Source organism: Mus caroli, unplaced genomic scaffold, assembly GCF_978045245.1.
Source record: "Mus caroli unplaced genomic scaffold, Mus_caroli_1 scaffold_4, whole genome shotgun sequence".
NCBI lineage: Eukaryota > Metazoa > Chordata > Mammalia > Rodentia > Muridae > Mus > Mus caroli.
Genome location: NW_028227259.1, coordinates 116,878,909 through 116,905,778, shown reverse-complemented (window position 1 = coordinate 116,905,778; position 26,870 = coordinate 116,878,909). Strand labels below are relative to the sequence as shown.

The 26,870-nt window shown below is 49.6% G+C and overlaps 1 protein-coding gene across 2 annotated transcripts in view; it reads left to right on the top strand.

The window, feature by feature from the left end:
• Positions 1-26,870, top strand: part of Myo18b (myosin XVIIIB) — a 208,656-nt gene that overhangs the window by 119,066 nt on the left and 62,720 nt on the right. For both annotated transcript variants that reach the window (XM_085837031.1, XM_085837032.1), the window contains exons 34-39: positions 2,289-2,441; positions 12,643-12,756; positions 14,446-14,562; positions 15,821-15,904; positions 16,780-16,917; positions 19,827-20,012. In XM_085837031.1, coding sequence (XP_085693157.1) covers positions 2,289-2,441; positions 12,643-12,756; positions 14,446-14,562; positions 15,821-15,904; positions 16,780-16,917; positions 19,827-20,012 — 792 coding nt within the window. The remainder of the gene's footprint in view (positions 1-2,288; positions 2,442-12,642; positions 12,757-14,445; positions 14,563-15,820; positions 15,905-16,779; positions 16,918-19,826; positions 20,013-26,870) is intronic.

The following is a 26,870-nucleotide window of genomic DNA, read 5'->3' as shown; positions in this document are numbered from 1 at the left end:
GCAAGACGTCCATTCAGTGAAATATGATGGTGATGGTGGACATGATGATGATGATGGTGGTGGTGGTGGTCATAGCGGCAGTAAACACACCTCCCTGATGATATAACTTGCTAAAGTTGCCTCTTTCTTGCCACAGCAGCTGATTTCATACCCCAACTCTGTGTATTCCTGGGCAAATCACCCCTCTCAACCTCAGTCCCCTCACCATTATGATGAAGAGCATGTGCTCACTGTGAGGAATGATTGTAACTCACCCCTCAAAGTATTTAGAATCCTTGTGGATGCTCGGGGTGCTCTCCATAAACGTAAGCTACTCTTACATTCACAAAGGCAATAACAATAACAACAATGTGTATTTTAAAGGGATTGTCACAGCAGTTAAGTGCGGCCGTATGTGAGTGGCGGGGAGCCCAGACTGCAGCTCAGCTCAGTTCCTGATCTCCATCCCTCTGGCTGTGTATTTATACCATAGACCAGTGTTTTATATTTACCACAGTAATCCATCTGAGGGAGGAGTGTCGGTATTCTAAGAGCCGACTCATTTTTCAAAGAATCTCAAGCCGGCCGTGGAGAAATCGCAACACGAGATCAGTGTGTGCACACGCCAGGTCACCGAGCAGTCGCAGTAATCCTCTGTGTTTGTAAAGCACTTGACATGCGGAGTGCTCTGCCACCCGTTATCACAACGGATCCTTCTCTTATCTCAACACAGAGAAGGGGATTTATCAAAAACCCTCTTCTTAGAGATGGGAGGCTCCAGTGTAGTCAGGTGGCAGCCACCGCTCAGGAAATGCTTGTCTTGAAGTTTAAAGCTCTTTCCTAATTTGTGCTCCTTCCAGAATACTCTCTGGCATCTTAGCGTCCCAGGAGAGGCGTCTGGAAGGCAGAGATCCACAACGTGCCAAAGCCAGTCCAAAAGCCAGAGGCCCTCACCTTCCTGACGCTGCAACCCTTTAATAGTACGGTTCCTCATGGGGTGACCCCCAACCAAAGAAATATTTTCAGTGTTACTTTTTAACTGTAATTTTGCTACAGTTATGGACTGTGACATAAATATCTGTTTCCTGATGTTCTTAAGTGATCCCTTGAAAGGGTCTTTGACCCCCAAAGGGATCATGACCCACAAGTTGAAAACCATTACCCCATGAAGAGACACGAGTTTCATTCTCTTCAGTATTTCATCTATCCAGTGGCCCCAGTGTTTTTTGCTCTGGCTCTCAGATGTTCTTGGAACAATGGAGCTTGCTGGTGTCTTTAGGGGACACTAACCAAGGTCTTGTAGGGTTCCAGTCCAATCTTATTCATCCTACACTTTGGCTGCACCCATCTCATTGGCCTCTGGGAAATAAGACCCCTAAAACAGGATGTGGCATCTTTGTGACCTTCCTGCCGTTCCCTGGCAAATTCAGAATTCTGCAGGGAGGAATTTGTCCATTTCTGGGTAAAGTTCCATCCACAAAAATCAGGTCCCCGTGTCTGCCTTTAAATCAGCAAAGGCAACCTGCTTCATAGATCACAAGCTTCCCATAGGGTTTTGGAAGGAACACGGGTCGCTGTTTGCTGAGTCATGATGGACTCCACAACAACCTTCAGCATACCAGGGGATGAAGCAGAGAGGGTCTCTGTGTGGATCAGCGGACCCCTCCTCCACCCCAAGCATCACCGAATCTGAATGTCTGTAAGCCCTGTAGGGGGCTCCTCATGCCTATTCGAATCTCTGCTTACCTGGGCTGCCCTAACTTCTCCAAAGAGCCTGGGCATCAACCAGGGTCTCACCTGGCATGTAAGCTCTTAGCTTGAGGCAGAGGACAGGAGAAAAGGGGTGAGGCCTTTCAGGTTATGGTGATGCAGGTGGAGTCTTGTTCATGGCCCTTGGCAGCCCTGAGGCGTGAGGCTGAGACTAAGCACACAGGACGCTGAACAAGCATATAGTTTCATAGCATTCCAGTGTTGGTATTATCCCATTTTGTAGCTGAGATTTGTGGGAAACAGTATCTTTCCGTTTTGTTTTGAGATACACTGTAGCCCAGGCTGGCCTCCAACTCCCAGCAGTTCTCCTGACTTGGAGAAAACAGTATCTTTCTTTTGTTTTGTTTTGAGATTTTGAGATACACTGTAGCCCAGACTGGCCTCCAACTCCCAGCAGTCCTGCTTTGGCCTTACAAACTCCAGTTGTAATAATATGGGCCACCATGTCATGGGAGAGGGGAGACTGAGCCCATGAGCTTCATTTCAAAGAACCTTGGTCCTGGCCGTGCCATCTACACTAACCCTTCCTTGACTTCCAGATTGGCCACCGGGACTTTGACGTAGAAAAGCGTCTCCGCAGAGACCTCAGGAGGACACACGCTCTGTTGTCTGATGTTCAGCTCCTTCTGGCCACCATTGAAGACAGCAAGACGTCAATCAGCAAGGAAGAGCTGGAGAAGGTGCACAGCCAGGTGAGTGCTGTGTCCTTAGAGGAAGTTGGGCTCTTCTGGGAAACAGCTCAAGGCTTCCCCAGACCTTCAGGGAGGTGGAGAAGTGGGCTAGGAACTCACTTGGCAATGGAAGGCAAGGGGCAGGATATGCTCACCTCTGTTGGGTGGAGCCAATTGTGTCTTTTTGGAGGGCATGAGCAGGTTATGTCTGGGACAAACTGGCAGAGGCTGGTGTGTGAGAGTGAATGGATGCTAGGTCTGGGTATAGAAGATAATTGCTGAGCTAATATTGCAAAGTCAGCTTCTTGACGAATCAAGGAGAATAGCTGTGACTGTCTATGCAGATGCTAGTGATGCTGGCTAGGGTTCCGTGTGGGCTACCACCTGAGACTGCTTGGAATCCCTTCCCCACCTCCTCCATGTACTGAATTTGCTGTGTGTGTTATCTATCCACTGGCACCTCAGGATAGCTCCGTGCCTTGTGTTAGCCAGTAAGCAGAGGCTTGCTTACTCAGAGGTTTCAATGGTTCAGTCCATGATCACTTGGTCCCATCCCTGTGGGCCTGTGCTGAAGCAGAGCATCATGGGAGAGAGGGCATAGTAGAGTGGAGATGCCCTCCTCATGATCAGAAAAGAGACAGGAAGGAATGGAAGGAGGGAGGGAGGGAGGGAATGCAGAGTAGTTTAGGGAAGGACCACCAACCGATCTAAATTCCACTAGGCCAGATACACTGGACTACCCGCTGGGTCACCCATCTCATACTTTGATTATCCCTCTTTCCCTCATGGGTCATTCTTATCCTGGTGACGACCATTACGCAGACCCTCATTGTTTGAACACTCCAAGTCCCTCATCCTGGGCAAGGGAGGACACTTGATGATTTCAAGTCCCTTCATGAGCATGTTGGAGCCTGTGGCACTTAGTCACCATGAGAGCTTCAGAGAACCTGAGGAACACCCCATGTCCATTTTATAGATGGGGACATTTTGCCCAGTGGTGGTGATGTGTGCAGTTAAGTAACACAGTGAGAGACGGAACTGAGACCTGGCACTTTTGACTCTGAGGGCAGAACCTAGGTCTCTCTTGTCACATTGAATCTTCTTGCTTATTGGAGGAGAGTGGGGGAGGCCTGGATATCTTGTCTCATCTGGGGAATGAGTACCTCACACTCACTCAGCCCTCCCAGGGTGGGGACTTCACATCCATGTTCCAGCCAATCAGCCTCTATGTTTCTTCTGCCCCCAGCTGAGTTTTCTGACAGTGGAATCTGGGGTGCCCCTCCCCAACCCACTTAAGAGTACTCCTGTGTCTCTCTACAGGGTTAAGATGTATGTTCCCAGGAAATGATCCTTTAGTGGGGTAGCTTGAGCAAAATCAAAGGGCCTCATTCTTCTGAAAGTCCTCTTTCCTACTCTCTGTATCTGACTCCCATCAAAGGGATCCACAGCCTTGGCTCTCTGCTGCTGTTGTCATGGAAATCACCATAGGAATGGAGCTCTGGGACCAGAGGTCAGGGTGCAGTTGCTTTGACTCCTGACATGTGTGTCCAGATACAAGGATGAGAGCTAATTAGATAAAGCATTCCTGGAACCACAGCAGCTCCTGGCTGGTGTCTGGAATTTGCCTTACGCCCAAAAGGCCCCAGGGACAGAGGCAGGCAGTACAGGCAGGGAGAAGAGGGGGATGGAGGCAGGGAGAGCAAGCCCACTTTGCATTTGGCTGCTCCGTACAGTACGTGTTCGCTCGCTGGGTATTTATACAGCACCTACTGCATGCCACAGGATGGGTGAGATACAGGAAGGGTTGTGAGACAGGTGAGGTACCAGCCCTTTGAAATTCATGTCTGGTGGAAAAGACAAACAGTGGTACATGCAGGTATATGCAGTGGCCTGACTCTGAGAAAGGAGCCAAGAAGCAACATCCTGGGTAGGGAACCACAGGGGTCTTCTCTACCAAGGTTCAAGACCTTATGCTGGAAGGAAGGGAAGAAAGCAGGGAAGGGTAAGAAAGAAGTCACTGGCAACTTCAAGCAGAGCCTGCCTGACTCTGTTTTGAAATCTTGAGATTCGCAGGTGAGACTTGGCTGAACACTGCGTTATTTCAGATGGCCCTTGCTACTTCCTAAGCAGCTAGATTATTTCTGTATTGAGCCCATCGTACTAAATGAGAAGTCAGGATCTAAGAGACCGACCGACCGACTGAGCACTTTACCCAAGGGGCACCTAGCAAGACGTGCCTGGCCTGTGTGTGCCAGCCATCTCGAGCTTGAACCTCTCTGCTCACCTGCTGTGATCCTGTTAACCTGTGTCAAGTGCCTGATATGGACCAGGCTCAACCTCAGAGTCTTGAACACAGCTGCACTTCAGCAAGCTGAGCATTGTTCTAGATCAGCATGGGCCTGGCCCATGATAAGGTCCCTTAGACAGAACCCATGTGGGCAGATACCCCTACCTTAGTTAAGACCAGAGGTTCATGATGCGCCCAAGAAATCCCTGAGGCATGGACATGAGATGGGCAGGGGGTTTGAATCCTTCCTGGGTGACTCTGATATAGCCCCTACCTTTCAAGGATGCCTTTGTCTTATCTCAAGAAGGCATCAGATCCCCAAAGGACACCAGATCACAGAATCCATAGAACTCCCTTTGTTAAGACCTCCAAGATTGGGGGTGGGGCATGGTTGGCAGAGTGCAGTTGGGACGGAGAGGGTAGCTTCTATCCCAGTGCCACATAAACTCCTCAGATCTTGGGAGATGAAGGCAGGGGGATCAGAAGTTCAAGGTCATCTTTAGCTACATAGCAAGTTTGAGGCCAGCCGGGGCCATGTGAGACCTTGTAACATAAGAACTTATCCCTGAATAAATCCCTCTGGCTCAGAAGATCAGAAAGAGCCTTGGTTGACAGCTCCTTTCTCCACTCACCTGTATCAGCTGCGGGGGAAGGAGTGTGCGTTTGACTTCTGGGTGCAGCGTTTTATAAAGTGCTAATTTACTCCCACAGGATGTGTTCACTGAGACTAAACCAGAAACAAGGCATCCCAACAACTGAGAGCGATAGTTGAGATGCGAGTTGCACTGGTAACATCTGTAAGACCAGGGCTAGCAGGGGCTAGCACCTGCTCCAAGGAGAGCGGAAGCTGCTGGCAGCTCCTGGTTAGTTGTCTGTTTATGGCTTGATCCATGAGGAGTGGGTTTTGCACAGAACTCTCTATTGTTTACTGAGTTCTTGCTCAGAACCCTGCTTGCTCCTGCCTGTAAGAGCAAAGCTGCCATCCTAGGTCTCTGGCACTGTCACCAGCAGAGCTTCCGATCAGTCTCCTGTGCTCTCCCTGACCTTGTCAAATGCCACCTGTATTTCTCCCAAGAGGAATTCTCTCTCTGCTGGCTTTGTGTCTTGTTCATAAAGTATGTCACCTGACTTGGGGCGGGGGTGGAAAGAATCTGTCACCTGACTTGGGGCAGGGGTGGTAGTGGTGGCTTTTCCTGCTAGGGCTGGAACCTAGGACTTTGTGCATACCAGTAAAGTGCCTTCTACTGGTCCCAACCCCAGTTCCAGCCTCAGACCCAGACCCAGACCCAGACACCAGCCCCAGCACCAATCCCAGCCCCAGCCCCAACCTCAGAACCAGCCCCAGTTCCAGATCCAGCCTCAGAACCAGCCCCAGCCCCAATCCCAGCTCCAACCTCAGAACCAGCCCCAGCCCAGCCCCAGCTCTAGACCTTGACCCAAAACCAGGCCCCAGCCCCAGCATCAGCCCCAGACTCAGCACCAGACCCAGCACCAGACACAGCACCAGACCCAGACCCAGACCCAGCACCAGACCCAGACACCCAGACCCCCAGACCGACACCCAGACCCCCAGACCCCCAGACATCCAGACCCAGACACCCAGACCCAGATCCGGACCCAGCACCAGACCCAGACACCCAGACCCAGACACCCAGACCCGGACATCCAGACCCAGACATCCAGACCCAGACACCCAGACCCAGATCCGGACCCAGCACCAGACCCAGACACCCAGACCCCCAGACACCCAGACCCAGACACCCAGACCCAGATCCAGACCCAGCTCCAGGGGCCTAGGGCCAAACACCAGACGCCAGACCTGGCCCCGGCCCCGGCCCTAGCCCTAGCTCCAACCTCTGACCCAGACCCAGACCAGCCTGTCACCTCACTTTTAGAAAAAGATTTTGAAGATCTCAATATAGTCTTGGTTGCAAGATCGACAAGCAACTTACCACCATCCTTTGTACCAAGTCCAACATTTGGGGTTCAGAGCCAGCTTCTTCCCTCCAGTCACACCATCATCCCAGTCGCACCCTCCCCACACTGCTGTCCCCCATGGCAATTCCCACCGAGCCAACTTTGCGAGAACTCGGCCTCTGCAGGGCTCTCATTTCTACCTTCAGATTCCTCTTTGCCTGAGGAACACCTGTCCTCTGATCTTCACTCCAGGAACTCCTTTCTTGGCACCTTCTATGCTTTCCATGGGAAGGGTGAAAGGTCACCGTGTCTTACCTTCATCCCTGTCTCACTGTCTACCGAAGCATCCTTATAACCTTGCCCAGAATCACAGAGGTTATAAGAAGCAGAATTGGAGCCTGAACCCAGGCATCTGAATGGATGTTCAGATGTTGGCCTGCCACATCCTGGGGTCCTTCCAGAACCTCTGGTGTCTGGTGGGCCCTTCCCCCCTCCCCAGAGACTGTGACTGGGCCATGCCCTTCTTCACCATGAATTCCCAGCTGTGATTAACTATCAGCCTGGGGTTCCCATCAGAGAAGACGGATGACCCTGGATCCATCCCCAGTGCCCTTAATTGGGGCATTTGTCACAACCTGTCACCTGTGCTTCCATGAGGCAGTAGGGCTAATTAACAAGCTCAGGGAAGATGCCCCAATAGGAGTCTTTGTGTGGCACCTTGGGGACACGTCTCCCCAGCCCTGCCCCAGAACAATGGCCTCACTGGGGGATTTTGTTTGAAGAGCTTTTGTTTTTGCTCTCAGGACAATGTTAGCGGGAATTGATTCAATATTAACCTAACCTCCTGTCAGGGGAGATAAAGAGCAGATTGTAATTGGCTGGAAACATGGTGGTCACAGGTTTGTTCGCCCACAAATATTGACACTTCCACGGTGGTGATGAACGAAGCGTGAAGGAGGCCCCGGTTTTACATTACAGGCAGGAAAATCTAGTTTTCTGTCTAACGGACAGCCTCTGCTTAGCCAGGGAGGGCCAGTCAAGTAGTACGGCCCTGAGACCCCAAGGTGACACTAATAGGAGAATCAATCCTTTGTACACTGTCAGGCACCCTGAGTGCCTCTACGCCTGTGACCTAATCCCATGTCCCCAGAAGAACAGGAACGCAGTGGTTTCTGGGAAGCCTGGGCAGGAAATGTATCCTGGGCAGGAAGTATGTCTACATGAAAGAGATCTCCAGCGACCATGCAGTCAGCTCGGCCATCCCCACTGAAGGCAGGAGCCTGTGACCCACCTGAGGAGGAGCCTTAGCATATGGGGAGGAGCTAAGGGAGTGTTGCTCAATAGTGAGGCCTGAGTTTATATCCTCCGCATAGCACCCGGAGCAGAACAAAACAAGAAAGAGCAGAGGTCTGGGGTTGTAGCTGAGTGTGTGAGCATTTGTTGGGCGTGGGCAAGACCCTGGGTTCAATACCCAGTACTGAAAACACTACTCCAGACACACCAATGAATGGTAGTCTCCGTGTGCAACAGGACAGTTCTAGAACATTAGTAAAGGTCCAAAAAGATTGTCACCATGTAGTTTGGGAACAAATATCTTGGGTCTACTATCTTCAGTGCATTGCATAGACACAGTCTGTTGACATTTTTTTTTAACTCAATTGTAATTATATATGTGTGTGTCTGTGTAAGGGTATGTGAATTGAGTGTAGGTGCTCATAAAGACCAGCAGGGGGCACTGTAGCCCATGAAGATAGTGTTATACATAGTGTTTTGAGTCACCTACCATAAGTGCTAATGTGGGGGGTGTGGAGGTAACCCTGGTAGAGAAGCAAGTGGGGTGGAGAGCCACGGGCTTCTGCAGTTGCTCGGAGAATTCTGATCCATTGTACTCGCAGTGCGTGACCTGATGCGGCTCCTGGCATGCCTGTGAGACAGCACAAGGACCTGAGGCCGGGCGGTGGCTGCTTCCCCCGTCTTCACAGAAATATCCCCATGTGATCAGCCCCTCTCCTAACAGCTCATGGGTAGAGGAGTCAGATTTGGCTAAATAACACATATTGTGCCCTGATTTGCCCTTGAATTCATAAATGCATCCAATTGGCTCAAAAACTGCGTATAAGCTTACGTCCTAAACAGTAAAGTTAGATCTGGACCCCGATGCTGGTCTCTGGAGTCCAGATCCTGGGAATCTGTGGGCTTTGCTTTCACTTTCCCCCCATTTCCTTGTCTTCGCTCCCACGTGCTAGGAACCAAACTTGGATCATTTGGAAGAGCAAGCAAGTGCTCCTAACCACTGAGACACTGCCCCCCACCCCCCCACCCCCAGACTTCAGTGAACATTTTTAATAGGCAGCAGCTTTTTCTGTGTGTGGATGGGGCTGTCTGCAGTGTGAATTGTGGGTGACCCTCTCTGGAGAAGCACTCCACACTGAAGGTGGTGTCTTCCAGCCTCTGAGGTGGCATGCCGAGCCTGGAAAATGTCCAGGAAAACTCAAGCAGAATTGTCCCCCTATGACATTTTCTCTTCTGTATTTTTAAATCCCTTGAATTGTTCAACTAAATCCAGAAATGTGGGATCTAAGCCCTCGACAGAAATACAGAGTTCCTGTATGTCTAGCTGACTCTAGACATAGAAGGCCTGTAAGTCCAAAGAAACGATTTCCCCATGTATTTAAAGCAGGCAGGTGGCTTCTCACAAGAAAACAAAACCATTCCTGGGCTTGCAGTTGATGTGTATGTGATGGGGATCCCAATCATGCCCTGTGAATGCTAGGGGACAGGATGGATGGGGGAGGGGACAGAAGGGGTGGGGAGAGCCAGTAGGGAATGAGAACACACTGAGGGCTGAAGCAGTGGGGAAGAGTCTGTAAGCAAGAATTGTGTGCAGATGGGTATGGGGGATCCAGGAACACTTAGGTCTGGAGCCTTGGAGACTTGAATCTGACCTTGGCAAGTCATAGGTCACCCTCCTCCCCTGCAATGAAATACCTTAACAGGGTAGGCTAATTCCCCCACAAACATACTCAGAGTTGCAGGACTGCAGTCACTAGCAGTATCCAGTGGCTGCACAGGACCAGAGGGTGTGTGGCACTTCCTATTTCCCCAGCCCCATGAGAGGAAGAATGTTCTCCCTCCTATGTAGGAAACCTGGAGGCCTGTCACCCCACCACAGGGTCACCCTTTGTGCACAAGAGCAGTAAGTGCCAGCCTGTGCTCACACATACACACATGAGCACAGATACATGAGCATACACATGTACACATATACATACACACATACACATACACACATGCATATACACACTCACAGACACATAAATACACACTCACAGACACATACATACATACAGACACATACATACATACATGCACACACATATACACATTCACACATATACATATATATACACACCCACAGATAATACACACATACACACATGCACACACACATGTATACCCATGCACACACACATGTACACACATGCATGCACACACACACACTGACAGACACATAAATACACTCACAGACACATACATATATGCACACATATACATATATACACACATTCACACATACACACACAAACATGCACACACATATACATATATACACACTCACAGATACATAAACATATGCACACATGCACACATACATATATACACATACTCAGACATACATACATACATGCACATACATTTAAACACATGTACATATATATACATATACATGCATATACACACATACACACATATATACACACCCACAGATACATACACACATGCACACACATATACATATATACATATATACATATATACATACACATGCACACACACTCACACACCGATTTTGCAACTTTCTCCTAGTCCATGCTGTGTGTGTGTCTTTGATTCATTTGCTTGACAGCCTCAGGGTTCTGAGCATGAGCCACCCAGCTCAGCTCAAGTAAGAAAGAAATTGCTGTGAAAATGACCTGGGAAGGTCTGTGGCTCAGATGTATCCAAATAGAATACACCTTCAGAAATACTCCGGACAGAAAACACCCGAGGAAAACCCTCAAGACTCTGCCTTGCCCAAAGACACACAATTCCAAGAAATGTAAGCAAGTCCAGAATTCCCCAGAGGCACATAGCCTCACTTCAGAAAGCATTGTCTCCTGAAGGGTTAAGGGTATGGCCAGGGAGCCCCACAGTTGTAATCCAGCATTTGGGAAGTTGAGGCAGGAGGAACATGAGTTTCAGACCAATCCTTTCTACAATAAACAAATGAAAATCCCACCAAAGTTAAGTGAAAGGACTTGACACTAAGAAACCAGAGAGAAGTAGTAGGATCGCTGACCAGACCCTGCTAAAGATCCTCTCCGAGTGAGCATGCAGCAAGCTGACCATGTAAGGAGGGCCTCAAGTCCAGGCAGAGGCTGTGTGCAGCTCACTGGGGAATAATTGTACCTCCTCTAAACAGGCAAAGAACAGCTCTGATATCACAGTGCTCCACCCACATGTCACAGTGGCCGTGACTGCCACTGAAGGAGCTGGGGTACTCCTGGTATTGGTAAGGGGTCATCCACAGAGGACATGAGACTTTGTGCTGAGTTGGGTCTTCCAGGTTGGAACTCTCACGCCTCTGGTGAGGCAGGGAGGTCAGAAGAAAGGCTTTCCCCACAGAGGTAGGGAACAAAGCCTGAGTCGGGAGTCTCACTATGGAAAATTCTGTCCTGATATAACCAGAGGTTGTAGCAAGTGCAACTGCCCTGAAAGACTGTAGCTGGGAAGACTGTAGCTGGAAAGACTGTAGCTGGGAAGACTGTAGCTGGAAAGACTGTAGCTGGGAAGACTGTAGCTGGACAGCTGCATCTCCAGGGAAAACAGGGGACAAGGCTGATGATGTGCAGAAGTCACGGGGTGAGGTTGTGGGGAGGCTACAGGCTCTGAGTTTGTGTTGTGTAAGTTAGGAGTGGCATGCACACAGACTATGAGGAAGAACTCTCTTACTCTGAGCCTGCCCTGCCCTGCTCTGGACATTTTCCAGTGTAGCTCATCTTACCTCTACAGCAGCCATTCCATCTTACCTGGTTGAAGATGGAGAGATTAGTGATGTGTGTAGCTGCCCACATAGTAAATGGCGGGATCTGAACCCAAGCCTGGGCAGCCACTCAGTCTCCACCCATGTCTACAGACTACAGACTAGGAGAAACATCTGTCTCCCAAATGTCTGGGTTTGTGATCAACCTGATCATGTCCAGCTGGGAGACAAGCCTATGACTCTCCTAATAGGAGCTGGAGACCGAGGACATGGAGGTCAAAGGTGGCAAGAGACCTTCTTCCCTCCGGTAGCTCAGACAAGTGAAGTCAGGACTCCCGGGTGCTGGGCAAGCCCAGCCCAAGAGGCACATTTGCAATGGTACAGTTGGAGTGTCCAGTAACTGTAGGCTAACAACAGGTGAGCAGGCAGCGGATGAAGAGGCAGTTTAAGCTCCTGGCTCAATCTTTGAGATCCAGTCAAAGCCAAGCATAGGAAGGCTCTTCTGTACAGAACATTTTTTCCTTTAAATGGTTTGCAGACCAGCTTGACCCAAACCCCAGTCTGGGCTGGCAGGTTTCTGTTGTCCTTTGAGTCACCAACCTCCCATGATGGTTATCCTGTTCATTCCCCTAACCCTATGCTCCCTAGAGAGATTGTCACAACCATCCTTGCCTGTCTCCTCTGGAAATCAGGATCAGTTGACTGCTCTCCATGTGTCCTGAGCCTGGTACTGAGTGGGGAGTAGGCATTCTCAGGTGCTTGCCCAGTGGGGCTAAGGAGCAGCCTACTCTTGCAGCAGAGCTCAGAGCTCTGTCATGGCACAGGCTTGGTGTAATGGTGGGCTCAGACCTAGGCTACCTGGAGCACAGACACGCCCAACTCAGGCGTGTTGACAGATGGGTGTGGGCATAGCCTGCTAGGGCTGGGCTGGGCTGGTAGGTAGGGAGGGAGGGAGGATGTCACTTCTTCTCTTTCCTTCGGCTTGTCCTATACAGCTGGAGCTGAGTGAGGCCAAGTGTGAGGACGCATTGAAGACCCAGAAGGTGCTGACTGCGGACCTGGAGAACATGCACAGTGAACTGGAAAATGTGACCCGGAGCAAGAGCCTGGTACTGTCCCTCCCAAAGCCCCAGAAGCACAGGCTCAGGGTCTTACATTGGCCCGCAGGGGACACAGCCTCGTATGGAACTAAGATGCTTAGGGTGGATCTAGGGGTGACACCCCAATGAGGCACCTGGGGTGCACAGGCTTCTGTTGTGGCCACTCTGGGTGCTCAAAAAAGAATAAGAGGACTTATTGTGAACCTGCTGAATGCTCAGCTCCCTAAGAAGCAAAGACAATTAATTATGGGCCTACTGAGTGCTTGACACTGAATTCAAGAGAAAACATGCACACGCACACGGACACACACACACCAACAGTGAGATCCCATTTATAAAGGCAAGCCTGTTGTAGACCTACTGTGTGCCCGGTAGCATGACGTTGCACCTGCAGTCATGAGCACAGCTGGCCATGTGTTCATGTGCTCACAGCTGTAGGTGGTTCTTGGGAACCTCTCACAGGCCTACTATGTTCTTACTGCCATGGGGACTCTTGGTATTCATCATCAGACTACTGCATGCCACCTGATCTAAGGGAAAAGCCTGTCTCTCACGGGCTGGCTTCAACTCCCTATAATAATAATAAGCCCCAACTATTCATTATAAGGTTCTTATTGTGTGGTCACCATTGAAGGGGGACAAATGAGCTGTGCTATAGATCTATCACATTGGTGACAGTGTCTAGGGTCTAGAGGATCCGACTAGGCTTGATGTACAGAATTCTATAGTTCGAATAGAGATGGAGAGGAACCATCTCAGGCTTGTGCTGGATCCTAATGAGTCCCTTTGTCCTATATTTTACTGTTCTAAATGAGGGGGAACATATCCAGAAACTCTCTCTCTCATACACACACATATACATACACACACACACACACACACACTCACGCATGCACACACACACACACACACACACACATATTGCCTTAGGGCTTCTATTGCTGTGAAAAACACCGTGGCCAAAAGCAACTTGGGAACAGAAGGATTTATATCTTACACACCTACATCATACTTCATCACCAGGGAAGATCAGAGTGAGAACTCAAGGCTGGAACTAAAGCAAAAGCCGTGGAAGAGTGCTGCTTACTGGCTTGCCCTTCGCTGCTTGCTGGCTTGCCCTTCGCTGCTTGCTCTGTCTCCTTTCTGAGTGCCTAGAACTGCTCATCCAGGTGGCAGCACCACACACAGTGGATTGGGGCCTCATTAATCAATAAAATGCCTTGAGAATAGGCCAATCTAGGGGGCATTTTCTCCACGGAGGTTCTCAAATGACTCTAGACTGAGTCCTAACCAGGAAACCCCTACACATGTGCAAGCACACACAATCACAGGATGCGCCTACATACATATAAAGTCATCGAATGCACACTCAAGAGTAATGCCCTCGGTGGAAAAAACCCTCAGCCAAATCCATCTACCCACCTAATAGACATTTACGGGGCACCTGTTGAATGCCAAGTCTGGTGCTTCGTGCTGGAGATACACACCTGTGTACAGGTCAAGGTCCATGTTCTCAGGGACAGTACAGGTTTATACTTAACACATCTGAGTCAGGGACCTTTAAATGTGTATGCATGGACTCCTAGTGGTTCACATGGGCACAGATCACTCCACACACGATGCGTCCAGATCCCCCTGAACATTCAGTGTGTGTTAGTGCACGCACCCCTCACCGAGCTGCCCTCTGCCTCTCTGCAGGTGGATGAGCAACTGTACAGGTTGCAGTTTGAGAGAGCAGACCTCCTGAAGCGCATTGATGAGGACCAGGGTGACCTGAATGACCTCATGCAGAAGCACAAGGACCTCATTGCACAGGTCAGGGCCCTCTCCCAGCAAGCAAATTCAGTAGACATAACGGCTCGGAGGTAGGTAGGAGCTATCAGTTCCATATGGCCCTGGGGGAAGATGGCGTGTCCTCTGGAGGACAGCTTCACCAGGAAAATGTTGACTTACTCATACAGCCACCTCCCTATCCACACACTCCACCATGAACCTGCTCACCATTCTGTCCATTCAGCTGTGTCTCAGTCAGTGTCCCATCTCTGTGAAGAGATGCCATGGCCAAGGCAACTTATAAAGGAAAATATTTAATTGGGGCTGGCTTACAGTTTCAGAGATTGAGTCGGTTATCATCATGGTGGGGAGCATGGTGGCACTCATGGAGCTAGGGCAGTAGCTGAGAGTTACATCCTAATCTGTAAGCAGAGAGAGAGAGAGAGAGAGAGAGAGAGAGAGAGAGAGAGAGAGAGAGAGAGAGAGCGCTTCAGCAGGAAGGAGCTAAGTGACTTGTAACTACCAAGTGACCTAGATCCTCTATCTAAGCTGTACCTTCCACTGTTCCAACAACTGTGTGCTCAAAAGCGAGACCCACGGCTGGATTAAACCATCTTTGAAGGCAGAATATTGACTACTGCTTTCCAGATGCCCACTGGTGGCAAGCAGCTCCTCCCACCCCAGCCTATGGGAGACACTTCCCATTCAAACCAGGATGCCACCCTTGGAGTTTTGTCCTGGAGCCATGGGCAGCACAGTTTGTTCTGGGCTCTCCTTGGCATGTGTCATAAAGAGCTCAACAACCGTTGTATCCTTGGGCTCATGCCATGGAGTGACTCAGCAGAGATGGAGTGTTGGGAAGCTGTGACTCAGCAAATGGAGATGAGGTATTAGGAAGTTGTGACCCAGCAAATAGAGATGACGTATTGGGAAGTTGTGACTCTCAGCAAACAGATGAGATATTGGGAAGTTGTAACTTGGCAAATAGAAATGAGGTATTGGGAAGTTGTGACTCAGCAAATAGAGATGAGGTACTGGGAAGTTGTGTCTCAGCAAATAGAGATGAGGTATTGGGAAGTTGTGACTCAGCAAACAGAGATGAGTTACTGGGAAGTTGCGACTCAGCAAATAGAGATGAGGTACTGGGAAGTTGTGACTCAGCAAAAAAAGCGATGGGGTCTTGGGAAGGGGTAAGAGACCTCTTTTAAGGACCAACTGCTGTCACAGAAGTTTCGATAGAGAGATCAGGGAAGAAAGGATGCTCAAAGGGGTCTCTTCATCTTGTTTTCTGCCTCACCAGTCAGCTGCTGACATCGGGCAGATTCAGGAGCTGCAGCTGCAGCTGGAAGAAGCCAAGAAGGAGAAACAGAAGCTGAGAGAGCAGGTATGGGCCCACAGCAGCCATGCTGTGAGAGACGGTAGGATCCCTCTGTCCCCTCAGGATCACCCATTCATTTGTCCAACTTCAGTCATGTGCCAGCCGAATCCAGAAAGTCCTCTTGGACAGAAATACAGATCCACACCCTCTGGTCACAGTTGCCTGTTCCCGCTCCCCACACAGATGGTCCAGGCAATGTTCAATGCAGGGTTCTTCTCCCCAGTTGTTCCCCTCTCTCTCTGAGAAATCATTCCCAAGAAGAAAGAATGTCTGAGTCAGGGACACACCACATTGAGAGCTCTTCCAGTTGAAGCCCAGATCCCTCTAAACCTCGGTACCTAGTGGGCCATTTTTTTTTTTTTAACCCACAATCTTCACAAAGCCCTGCTAGAGCTGATGCACATGCCTGTCAGAATGGCCCGGTCTCATCACACACATGGGCGCTGACTCCTGATGAGCCAAAGATAGAAGTAACAGTAGCCACCAGCTAGGTGCTGGTCTCGTGATGAAAGCGGAGAGATGGACGCTCAAACAGGAAATGACACGTCCAGGCTCATACGAACAGGAAGTAGACTGTGAGGTTCCTTTAGTAGGTTCCACAGTAGACTGTGGCTTCAGATGCAGGAGTTTCTCTCTAGCCAGCTTGGCCCTTTCTCGAAGCAGGGAGAAGGCAGGGGTGGGCAGGTGAGGGGTGGGCAATGAATGAGCTACAAGGCCCAGGACTTGTCACCTCTCAGCATCTGCTGCCCCAAGGCAGGGCCAATGTGAAGGTTAGCAGTACTGCCTTGTATGGACAGTACAGTATCAGTTGAGCAGAGGTGCCAGGGCTGGGAGCCAGGGCTGGCACGTCGGTGCCAGCTTATCCCTCAATATGCCCCCAGCTGCACATGGCTCAGCTTCGCATCCAGTACCTGGAGCAGTCCACCGTGGAGCGCGCCATCGTCAGCAGGCAGGAAGCCATCATCTGTGACCTGGAGAACAAGACCGAATTCCAGAAGGTGCAGATAAAAAGATTTGAGGTACCTAGAATCCAGGAGCTGCTGGGGGCCGGAGCAGGGAGAGGTGTGTGAGTTCTACTTCTGCCGGGTCGGCAGTTGTTCTCATGGCTGCCTCCATTCTTGTCCCTCTCCTTTCCTTTTCCCTGTGTTCTTGTCTGTACTTCCTTAAGGTACCCCATGCTCTTCCACCCTTTTCTTCCTCTGTCTGTTCCTACCAGAAGTTCACCTCTCCACCACACTTTGTTTTTACCCTGACTCTTACACCCTCCTCTACCGACTTCTCCCATCTCCTGTCTCCCCTTTCCCTCTCCTTCCATTCCCCTATCCCTCCTTCAGCCCTAGACTCCACCGCCCACCTGCTCACCCGTTAATCCATGGGTACCATTTCCTCCACCCCTGCCTGTCTATTCATCCTCTCATACACTTCAAACTCTTTGTGGCCAGCTTCTTTCCCACCGATCTGTGACACCGGTTGGTACAGGACAGACTTAGGAACCTAGACACCCACAGCAAGAGCAGGGCCTTGACTTTACAGGGTGGATCCTTCCAAGGTGGAGAGCCCAGATGGCTGCAGGGATAAGGCCTGCTCAGTATAGCAGAACCCCAGCAGGCTTGGATGGGGTTTGTTGAGGACATTGACTGTTGGGTGGGGTTTCTTGAGGACATCTTAAGCTGATCATCTCAGTGTGGGTTCACTTCAGCTCTGTGGACCAAGGGCACGGGATATTTACAGAGCTCACCTCCTTTGTGGAAACCCTCCAGTCTGTGCCTGACACTCGGTGGTACTGCTGTGTGGGGTGGGGTTAGGGATAATGACAGGTCTCACCATTCGAGTGAGATCATGGCACCCGGGAGGCAAACAGGTGTTGATTGACACCTGCCTTGCCCCTCCCCTGACTCTGTGTCCTCATTTCTCAGCAACCCCTGTCCATTTGCTACAGTGTGTTTGGGTGTGAAAGGCTCTGCCCCTAATTCTGAAACTCCCCCACACCCAGGGACGTGTGGTCTCTGATACAGCTGCTGTGGATAAACAGAAGACATTCTTGTTGACTTTCACTGTCAGGTTTTTCCAAACAGTTCTTTTTTTTTTTTTTTTTTAGATTTATTTATTTATTATATGTAAGTACACTGTAGCTGTCTTCAGACACTCCAGAAGAGGGCGCCAGATCTCGTTACGGATGGTTGTGAGCCACCATGTGGTTGCTGGGATTTGAACTCTGGACCTTCAGAAGAGCAGTCGGGTGCTCTTACCCACTGAGCCATCTCACCAGCCCCCAAACAGTTCTAAACCACTCAGTTTGACCACTACTGCAGGAGCCTTCCAGAGCACCGGAAATGCTGGGTACTGTGTTGAATAGCTGCCCACCTCATGCAGGTTCTGTGGCATTGTTGTTATTTATTTCAAGCACAGACATCTAATAGGAAAGGAAAAACCTGATAGTTTGACTTTAAAAGCACCCATCCCGGTGTTCACCAGTATCTAAATGTATCTAAATGTATCTAAATGTAGCAGAGTCCGTGTCCCTGCTGCTGAGGGCTGGGTCATTAGAGATTCATGATATCTCTTTCTCCCGGTTTCCTCTTACAATCTCTGAAAAGAAGCCTCACAGGGCAGCTTCTCTATGGATGACAGTGTCTGACCCTGAGTCTGCCTCCTCTCTTTGTGGCTCCCAGAACCCTCAGCAAGGCTTGAAATAGTCACAGGACTCTTGCTTCTGTCAACATACCCACCCGGGATCCTACAGAACGATGGGATCCAGGCTTGTTGGCTGCCTAATGAATCCGAATAGCCCTGGGGTTTTTCTAGCATTCAAGGTGCCTGGCAGTCTTTTGTCTTCATCTCTTCATTATGTCTGATGGGTTTCTGTCCCCAGGAAGGCAGAGCACAGAGAGTGTAGAGGAATGTTTACATCTAAGGCTACCTTTCATAAACCCAGAAGCCAAAGGTTTGGTTGGAGTAGAGTATTCTTTCTGGGGTGTCCCTCCACTTCCCAGACCTTGGGAGGCATGGGTTATCAGGTCTTCCTTCTGCAACCCTGTTTGTGCTGGACTCTGTCTATGCCAAAGGCCTTAGTGTGTTAGATCCTGGGACCATCCTGGGACTTAGACACAGGAGAACCAACCACAATCACCTACCCTGGGTCATACACCAGAAAGAGGCAAAGGAAGGAATCGAAACCAGAGCCTCTTGGAGGCACATTCTCTGTGCCTTGTCCTATAGTCTCTCAGAATCCTTCTTATTTTCAAAGTACATTCTTTTTTTTAAATTAATTAATTTATTTATTTACTTATTATATGTAAGTACACTGTAGCTGTCTTCAGACACTCCAGAAGAGGGCATCAATTCTCATTACAGATGGTTGTGAGCTACCACGTGGTTGCTGGGATTTGAACTGAGGACCTTAAGAAGAGCAGTCAGTGCTTTTAACCACTGAGCCATCTCTCCAGCCATATTTGAGGGGCAGAAATCACAATATTTTTCTCTTTTTCATTTTATTTTATTTTTATTTTTTTCATTTTTGTGGTTGGTTTGATTTGTGGGTTTTTCCCATTTTTCTTTTATTTTTGAGATTATAATATAATTACATCATTTCCTCTTCCCGTTCCCCTCTCCATATCCATCCAAGTATCTCTCCTTGCTCTTGTTCAAATTCATAGCTTTTATATCTGTGCATGTATGTACATACATATTTCTAAACATAACCTGATTGATCAGTACAACTCTATGTATTTTTGGGGGGCTGACCTTTGATACTTGATAACCAGTCAGCTCAGTCTTCTCTGAGGAAGACTAAGAAACCACAGTTCTTAACTGGGTCACTTGACACCGACATGCAGGGGCACCAGTGAAGGATCTCATTTCCTTGAGACCTCCTTTGAGCTCCTGGTTTCCCCAAGCTGTGACCAACCACGCTCTGCGCCCCTCCCAGGTGCTGGTCATCCGGCTTCGAGACAGTATAATCAAGATGGGTGAAGAGTTGTCTCGGGCCGTCAAGGCGGAGGCCCAGCAGCGGGAAAACAGCCAATATTATCAGCAACGCCTGGAGGAGCTGAAGGCAGAGATGCAGGAGCTGGCCCAGCGGGAGGAGGAAGCCAGCCGGCGCTGCATGGAACTGGTGAGTCCTTGCCCTGGTGGGCTCTTGTGCGTTCGAGCATTTAGGCTGGAACAGAAATGTCCTTTTAGGGGTTAGGAACACCTTCTCGATCGGAGACTCCAGGCTGCCCTCTCAGGCCCTTTGAGGTGGATTACCAAGGAAAGAGAAGCAGACACCAATGGGCTGAGAGACCATTGCCTGCAGACTCTTGAGGTATATCCAAAGCTGACCAAATGTCTTCTGCTGTAAGCATCCACACCCAGGCCAGTGTTCCCTGCCTCATACTGCGAATGCCAAGGGCAGGGTAGCTACTGGAGTATCAGGGTAACATCGAGGCATTCCTGAAAGACCTAAGAAATGTTGAGGGGAGAATGCCATATTCTCCTACAAATATGATAGTGAAGTGAGCTTTGGCTCGTGTATCACCTAGGGTATAACCTGAAAGTGATCGATGGACAAATCCAGCTATGATTGTGAATATAGCTCTTCATAGTGGAAGTGGGCTACTACATAGTATGTGTCATGAAGTACACTATCAAGTGAGGAGTTTGATAAAAACAATTCAGGTTAGGCCACCGACTGTAAACAGAGAAATAAACCCTAGGGCTCATAAGATAGCTGGTGATCATTTAATACTACTGCCGTGTAATGTTGCAAGTCGGCTGAATACTTTCACGCCAGCTGGAATAGCAATAATTACAGTAGCAGATGTAAAGTAAGTTTGTGTATCTACATCTAGGCCTACTGTAAATATACGGTGTGCTCATACAGTAAATCCTAGGAAGCCGATGGACATTATAGCTCAGACTATGCCCACCTATCTGAATGGCTCTTTTTCCCCCCAGAATAATAAGTAACTACATGTGAAAGATTCCAAATCCTGGGAGAATTAGAATATAAACTTCTGGGTGACTGAAGAATCAGAATAAGTGTTAATAAAGGATAGGCAACCAAGAGAGGGTAACTGTATCAAACATCCATCTTTCCTGACGTCTCTGGGCCTGTCTCAGGGCCCGTCTCAGCCTACAAGCCTCGCAGCAACTACAGGGTGTAGAATAGGGAAGCTGAGGCTTCAAGTGCTACATGTGGTGAACGTTGGTTTTTTTATGGGCTCGGAGCAGAGACAGCAAACGTGGAAGGTGGAAGAGGAGCCTAGAGAAGCCAGTGCCAAGTATGGACAGTGCTCCCGTTCTAAGGGAAGTGCTCCTTGCGGGAATCCCATGTCCATTGGGAGGGTGAGGAAACTGAAATCCGGGCTATCTAGCATGGCAAATGTAGAGGCTTAGAGAAGGACAGGTACTTGCCTGAGGTCATACAGTCTGTAGCTCTAGCCCACTGTATTTGTCACTAGGTCTCTTATATCCATGGTGTGGACCAAGAACACTTTTTAATCTGTTTTCTGCCTTGTGGGAATTTCCTTCATCTTTTGATGTATTGTTCTAAGAATAGTTTCCTACAGGGATCACAGGGCACATGAAAGCACCAGTCTTGGGGACAGGCACATTGAAGTATTCTGCAGTTGGGGAGGGGTGCTCAGCACCCCCTTGTATGGCGCCGTTCAAATTTCATGCATGTGAACCCACACCATGCCTACCCCAGTCCCTGAGGTCTCCAAAGTGAGGTCGTTTCCCTTACCTGCCTGTGCCTTCTGACTGTGATGGGGCTTACCCACCGTCCTCCTCAGCAAATGAGCTTCTCAGGCCAGCATCCTCCACAGCCATGGTCGGGCTGTCAGCTCTACCCCTGACAGGCCAGCTGCCTGGGTGGTGACAGACGAGGTACCGTACAAAGACTGAAGTCGTCAGACAAGTCCAGGTCCCTGACTGGAGTTTCCTCTCTGCCCTAAGGGAGAGAAAGGTTTTCCTCCCGTTGACAAGCAGGGTTCATTAGCAGCCTACTTCCTATGCCACACCATGTCTGAGTCAGCTCCAGCCAGGAGGAAACTCATCCTGGCCTCCCTCTCCTCTGATGTCTTTGTTAGGTGGCTACATACGCAGGCGTACCAGCCTGTCAAATGGAGTTTTTTTTGTCTTCCCCTCTGTGCCATCTCCCCTTCCTGTGTCCTGCCATTTTCTCTTCTCCATTTTCCCCACTCTGTGCTTTAGGTCCTAGGGTAATGTGCAGATCTTTAGAGACCTTTGAATATTAGAAAGATTAGACAGATGTCACTGTCACCCTGGGCAGTTTGGAACATTTCAGAGCAACCTCAAGATATGTCCACTGTGGATATAACATGCGACTGCAAACTGGGTGTGGTTAAAGCAACACATATATGGTCACAAGTGTTGTGGGGATCAGAGTCTAAAATGGAGTGTGTCAGGTCATACTCACTCTGAAGAACCCCCGTACCAGACCCTACCCCCTGCCAGGGCTTTGCCTGCCTGGTGGCTGCAGGTCCTGGCCAATGACAACTAGCAGCAAAATTTTAGTCTGTGCCTCCTCTGTCCCCAGACTTTTTTTTTTTTTTTTTTTTTTTTTTTTTTGCTTGAGGGTTTAGGCTGCAGCTATCTCTCTGCACTTGTCAGGACAGCTACCTCTGGATTTAGAGCACACCCTAACTAAAGGTTGTATTGATCCTGAAGATAAACCCACATTCACAGTCCTGGGTGGACATGTGTCAGGGAAGGCCACCAGGAACTTATCTGAGGAGGACAGACCACACAACTGCTCGGCTGCCGTGTCCAAGGCATCTGGCATATCCCACAGTCTCTTTAGGGCTTCTGAGGTGAGCAAGGCTCACAGGGACAGGTTAAGCAGTCGGTATTGGTGACTTCCCCCTCTGTGACTGTGACTGAGACCCTTGACAGAGACAGCCTTAGTTGGGAAGGGGGGCTTATCTTGACTAAAGTTTCCAGAGCTCTCATCCCTCCCTCATGGCTGGGAAAAGCACAGGATAGGAGCCATGCAGTCTGTGGCAGCAGAGGTTGGAGACTTTATCCAGTCACAGGAACAGAAAATACACACCTGAGTCAAAGTGGGGGAGGTTTAACCTTCAAAGGTTGCCTCCAATGACCTTCAGCCCACCAGGCCCAGCAACCTAAAGGCTCAAAGTAGGACCACAAGCTGGGCAGGGCCAGGAGCTCAAACCATGAGCATGCAAAGGACATTTCCAATTCAAATCACCACACACAGCTTCTTGCTAAGAGAGACTGTCTCCACATTACCAGTATATTCTTGGCCTTTGGGCTCCCAGCACTCTGTGAGAGAAGGAAAGAAGTCTGGGCTCACACACATGTTCACAGGCACAATGAGGAAGGAGGGGGTCTCAAGGTCCCCACTATGCTGAAGCACACAATGAGGACACTGGGACAGTAAATGGTTATTGTTGCTGAGGCTGGCCACCCTGCTGTGGCACCCTGGCACCTATTTAGGATTCTCAGAGACCTCATTACACCTGTTCTGGTCAAGGTTCAAGGCCAGGACCAGCATATTTTTTCCTGTGTCTTCTCCTGCCATTCTGTACAGACGTCAGAGTTCTTGGTACATTCATTCATCTTAAGTGTGTCTCCAGAGTGTGTACTGTGCATCATACTAGGGATGCGTGTGTGTGTGTGTGTGTGTGTGTGTGTGTGTGTGTGTGTGTGTGTGTGTGCCTGTGCTAGGCGTCCTCAACCAGCTCACACGTGAGATACATTACTGTAACAGCTTGGGTCATGGCCTTTCCAAGTCAAGGTGTAGTAGCAGGAAGTTAGATTATTGGGGGTGTGCCCTTGGAGAGGACATGGGAGTACCAGTCCCTTCCTGCTTTTCTCTTTGCTGCTTGGTATCTTGAGTAGCCATCTCCAACAGCATCTCTCGACACTCCTCCAAAGCAGCAGGGCAAGCAGCCACAGAATGCTATCTCTGAAACACTGAGCCCAGGTCAGCCTCTCCATCTTGTTATATGTCTACCTCAGGTGTTTTCTCGCATTATCAGAAAGCTAATTAACACTAGTGGACTTTACACAGATGCACTTTCCTCTGCAGTGACAGCTCATAGACAACACGCATAGTCACATCTTACTCAGCACTGAATCCTCCTCCCATGTACATCGTCACCACCACATCCATGTTCTAGAGCAGAATCGCCATCTGCACCCTCCATCTTTCGAATTAAAGTCTCCCTGGAAGGAAGAAAGGTGATTTTGGAACTTCATAATTCAAGCATTCATTCATCCATTCATATACCCATCCATCCACCCATCCATCCACCCCTCATCCTCCCATCCATCCATCCATGCATCCATCCATCCTCCTACTCACCTATCCACCCATCTACCAATCCATTATCCATTAATCTACCCATCCATCCACCCATCCATCCACCCATCCATCCACCCATCCATCCATCTATCATCCATCCATCCATCTTCCCACCCACCCATCCACCCATCCATCCATCTATCATCCATCCATCCATCTTCCCACCCACCCATCCATCCATCCATCTGTCATGCATCCATCCACACATCCATCCATCCATCCATCCTTCCACCCACTCATCCTTCCACCCACTCATCCACCCACTCATCCACCCATCCATCATCCATCCATCCATCCATCCATCCATTCACCCATCCATCTTTCCATTTATCATCTACCTTCCTTCCTTCCTCCCTCCCTCCCTCCCTCCCTCCCTCCCTCCCTCCCTCCCTTCCTTCCTTCCTTCCTTCCTTCCTTCCTTCCTTCCTTCCTTCCTTCCTCCATCACTGATTCTCCCAATGAATGCTGGGAGACCATCATCACCACCAGGCAGAGGTGACCCAGGGCAGTAGCATCTGGGATGCCAGAGCTGGGACTGATGACCTTGTGTGTCTAGCACTGAAGCTTTCCCTATGATATCCCTGCCCTTGGCATCTAGCCTGCTGAAAAATGACTTTACTGTTGGAGACGGAGAAGGATTCTAGGCCCCTGAGACCCTTGAGCCGCCACAAGGATGCTGATGGATCTTCTATCAGTATCCTTTCCTCCCCATCCCCAGCCAGCTCTATTTGTCACAGCTGGTGTTGGTTTAAAGGGCTGTGAGCTGTTGCAAGTGGGTGATTGATCCCCCAGCTGGCTCACCGGCACGTCCAGATCAGTATCCATTACCCTACCAGTGGAACTTCTCTGCCTACAAAATAAGAAAAATGAGCTCTGACCATTAATTTTAGTGGGTGTACTATTCTTGGCAACTCCAGGTGCCATTGTGGAGAGAAGAATTTTCTGGCTCTAAATCATTCAAGTTCCTTTGTCATCGGGGCACAAGATGACTCGTCTTTGGATTTATATTCTGTTGTGTTTCAGTTGTCACAGAGACCAGAAGAACCACCTTGGACCCTGGACTGGGTATCTAGGGAAGCTGGGGTACGGATGGTGGTAGGGAGCCTTCATACCACCTTCTTCATCCTGGAGGAAGGAAGGAAGGAAGGAAGGAAGGAAGGAAGGAAGGAAGGAAGGAAGGAAAGAAAGAAGGAAGGAAGGAAGGAAGGAAGGAAGGAAGGAAGGAAGGAAGGAAGGAAGGAAGGAAGGAAGGAAGGAAGGCTAAATGATGGATGGATGGATGGATGGATGGATGGATGGATGGATGGATGGATGGGGTAGGTGGATGGATGGATGTGTGGGTAGGTGGATGGATGAGTGGTTGGGTGTATAGAAGAGGAAGCTATGCCTCTTGGAGCTGTACATGGGTCTCCCAGGTCTGAACAAACTTTCAGTGTGCTTGGCTTCTTGATGTCCCCACACCTGTGCTCCTACACAGTGCAGGACTTACCTGTTCTTTATCGACACCTGATCTCTCATCTTGGCACACAGAAAGATTAGCTTTTGCTTGCTTCCTGTAAGAACAGCTGGGTTAGTCACCATGGAACTGGACTTTTACAAAAGAAGCAGGTCTGGCAGCAGCCAGGTCTCTCAGTGCATAGAGGTGATGGCCCGTTGCTGATGTCCTGAGTTTGAGTCTCACATGGTGGATGGGAAGAGATGAACAACTCCTGAAAATTGCTCTCTGCTCTCCACAGGCTCCACCGCACACATCATTTTTAGTTAAAAGCTAGAGAATGACTGTTGTGTGCCCGGGCCATACCCAGATCCCCTGAGGAGAAGACTGGCTTTGGGGCTGCAAGCCTGACTGCTCAGCCTTCTCCCTCTCATCTGTCCCATCCCAGACCCTTCCCTTCATGCCCATGGATAACAGATTGCCTTTCTTCCCCACTCCCCCCTTCGTCGCTCATGGAACTGCTCTGACTTGTGTGAGTATAGATCCTATTGGACTTTTATCTGTTACCCAAAACCTGATTGTCCTAAAGCAGGAAAAGTTCACCGTGTCCCAGCTAAGGAGGCCGGAAGTCTGAAATCGAAGGGTCAGCAGGTCCACCCCCCACCCCACCCCTACACACCACAGGTTTCAGGAGGGACAGGGCAATCTTGTTCACAGTCCAGTGGTTCCAGGTGATCCTTGGCAGGTGGCTGCACTAGTCGGTCCCCACACCTGTTCTCACATGGCTTCCTCTTCTGTACTGACCCTGCGTGTCTTCTGAGGCTAAACTCACTGGATTTACGGCCACAGCATTAGTGACCATTCTCGTCGCTATGACCCTTTCACTCAGGGCTTCAGGGAGTGCGGCAGGGGATGTTCCAGCATGGTGAGGAAGATGTGGTAAAGAGCTCAGTTCCCGTCATGTTGGTCACACTTGGGGATGGTGAGGACCCGCTTTCCTCTAGCTTGACCTCATCCCTGAGTTTGCAGAACCTCCCCAGATAAGGCCACCAGGAGCTTCCAAATTTCGAGCCCGTGGAGGAACATTTCATACCCAAGCTGTGATGGGATTCTGACCCAGTATCATTATTTCATTAATCACCTCTGCAAAGATCCCATTTCCAAAAACAAGCCCCAAATGGATGTGAATGGGAAGGGAGGGT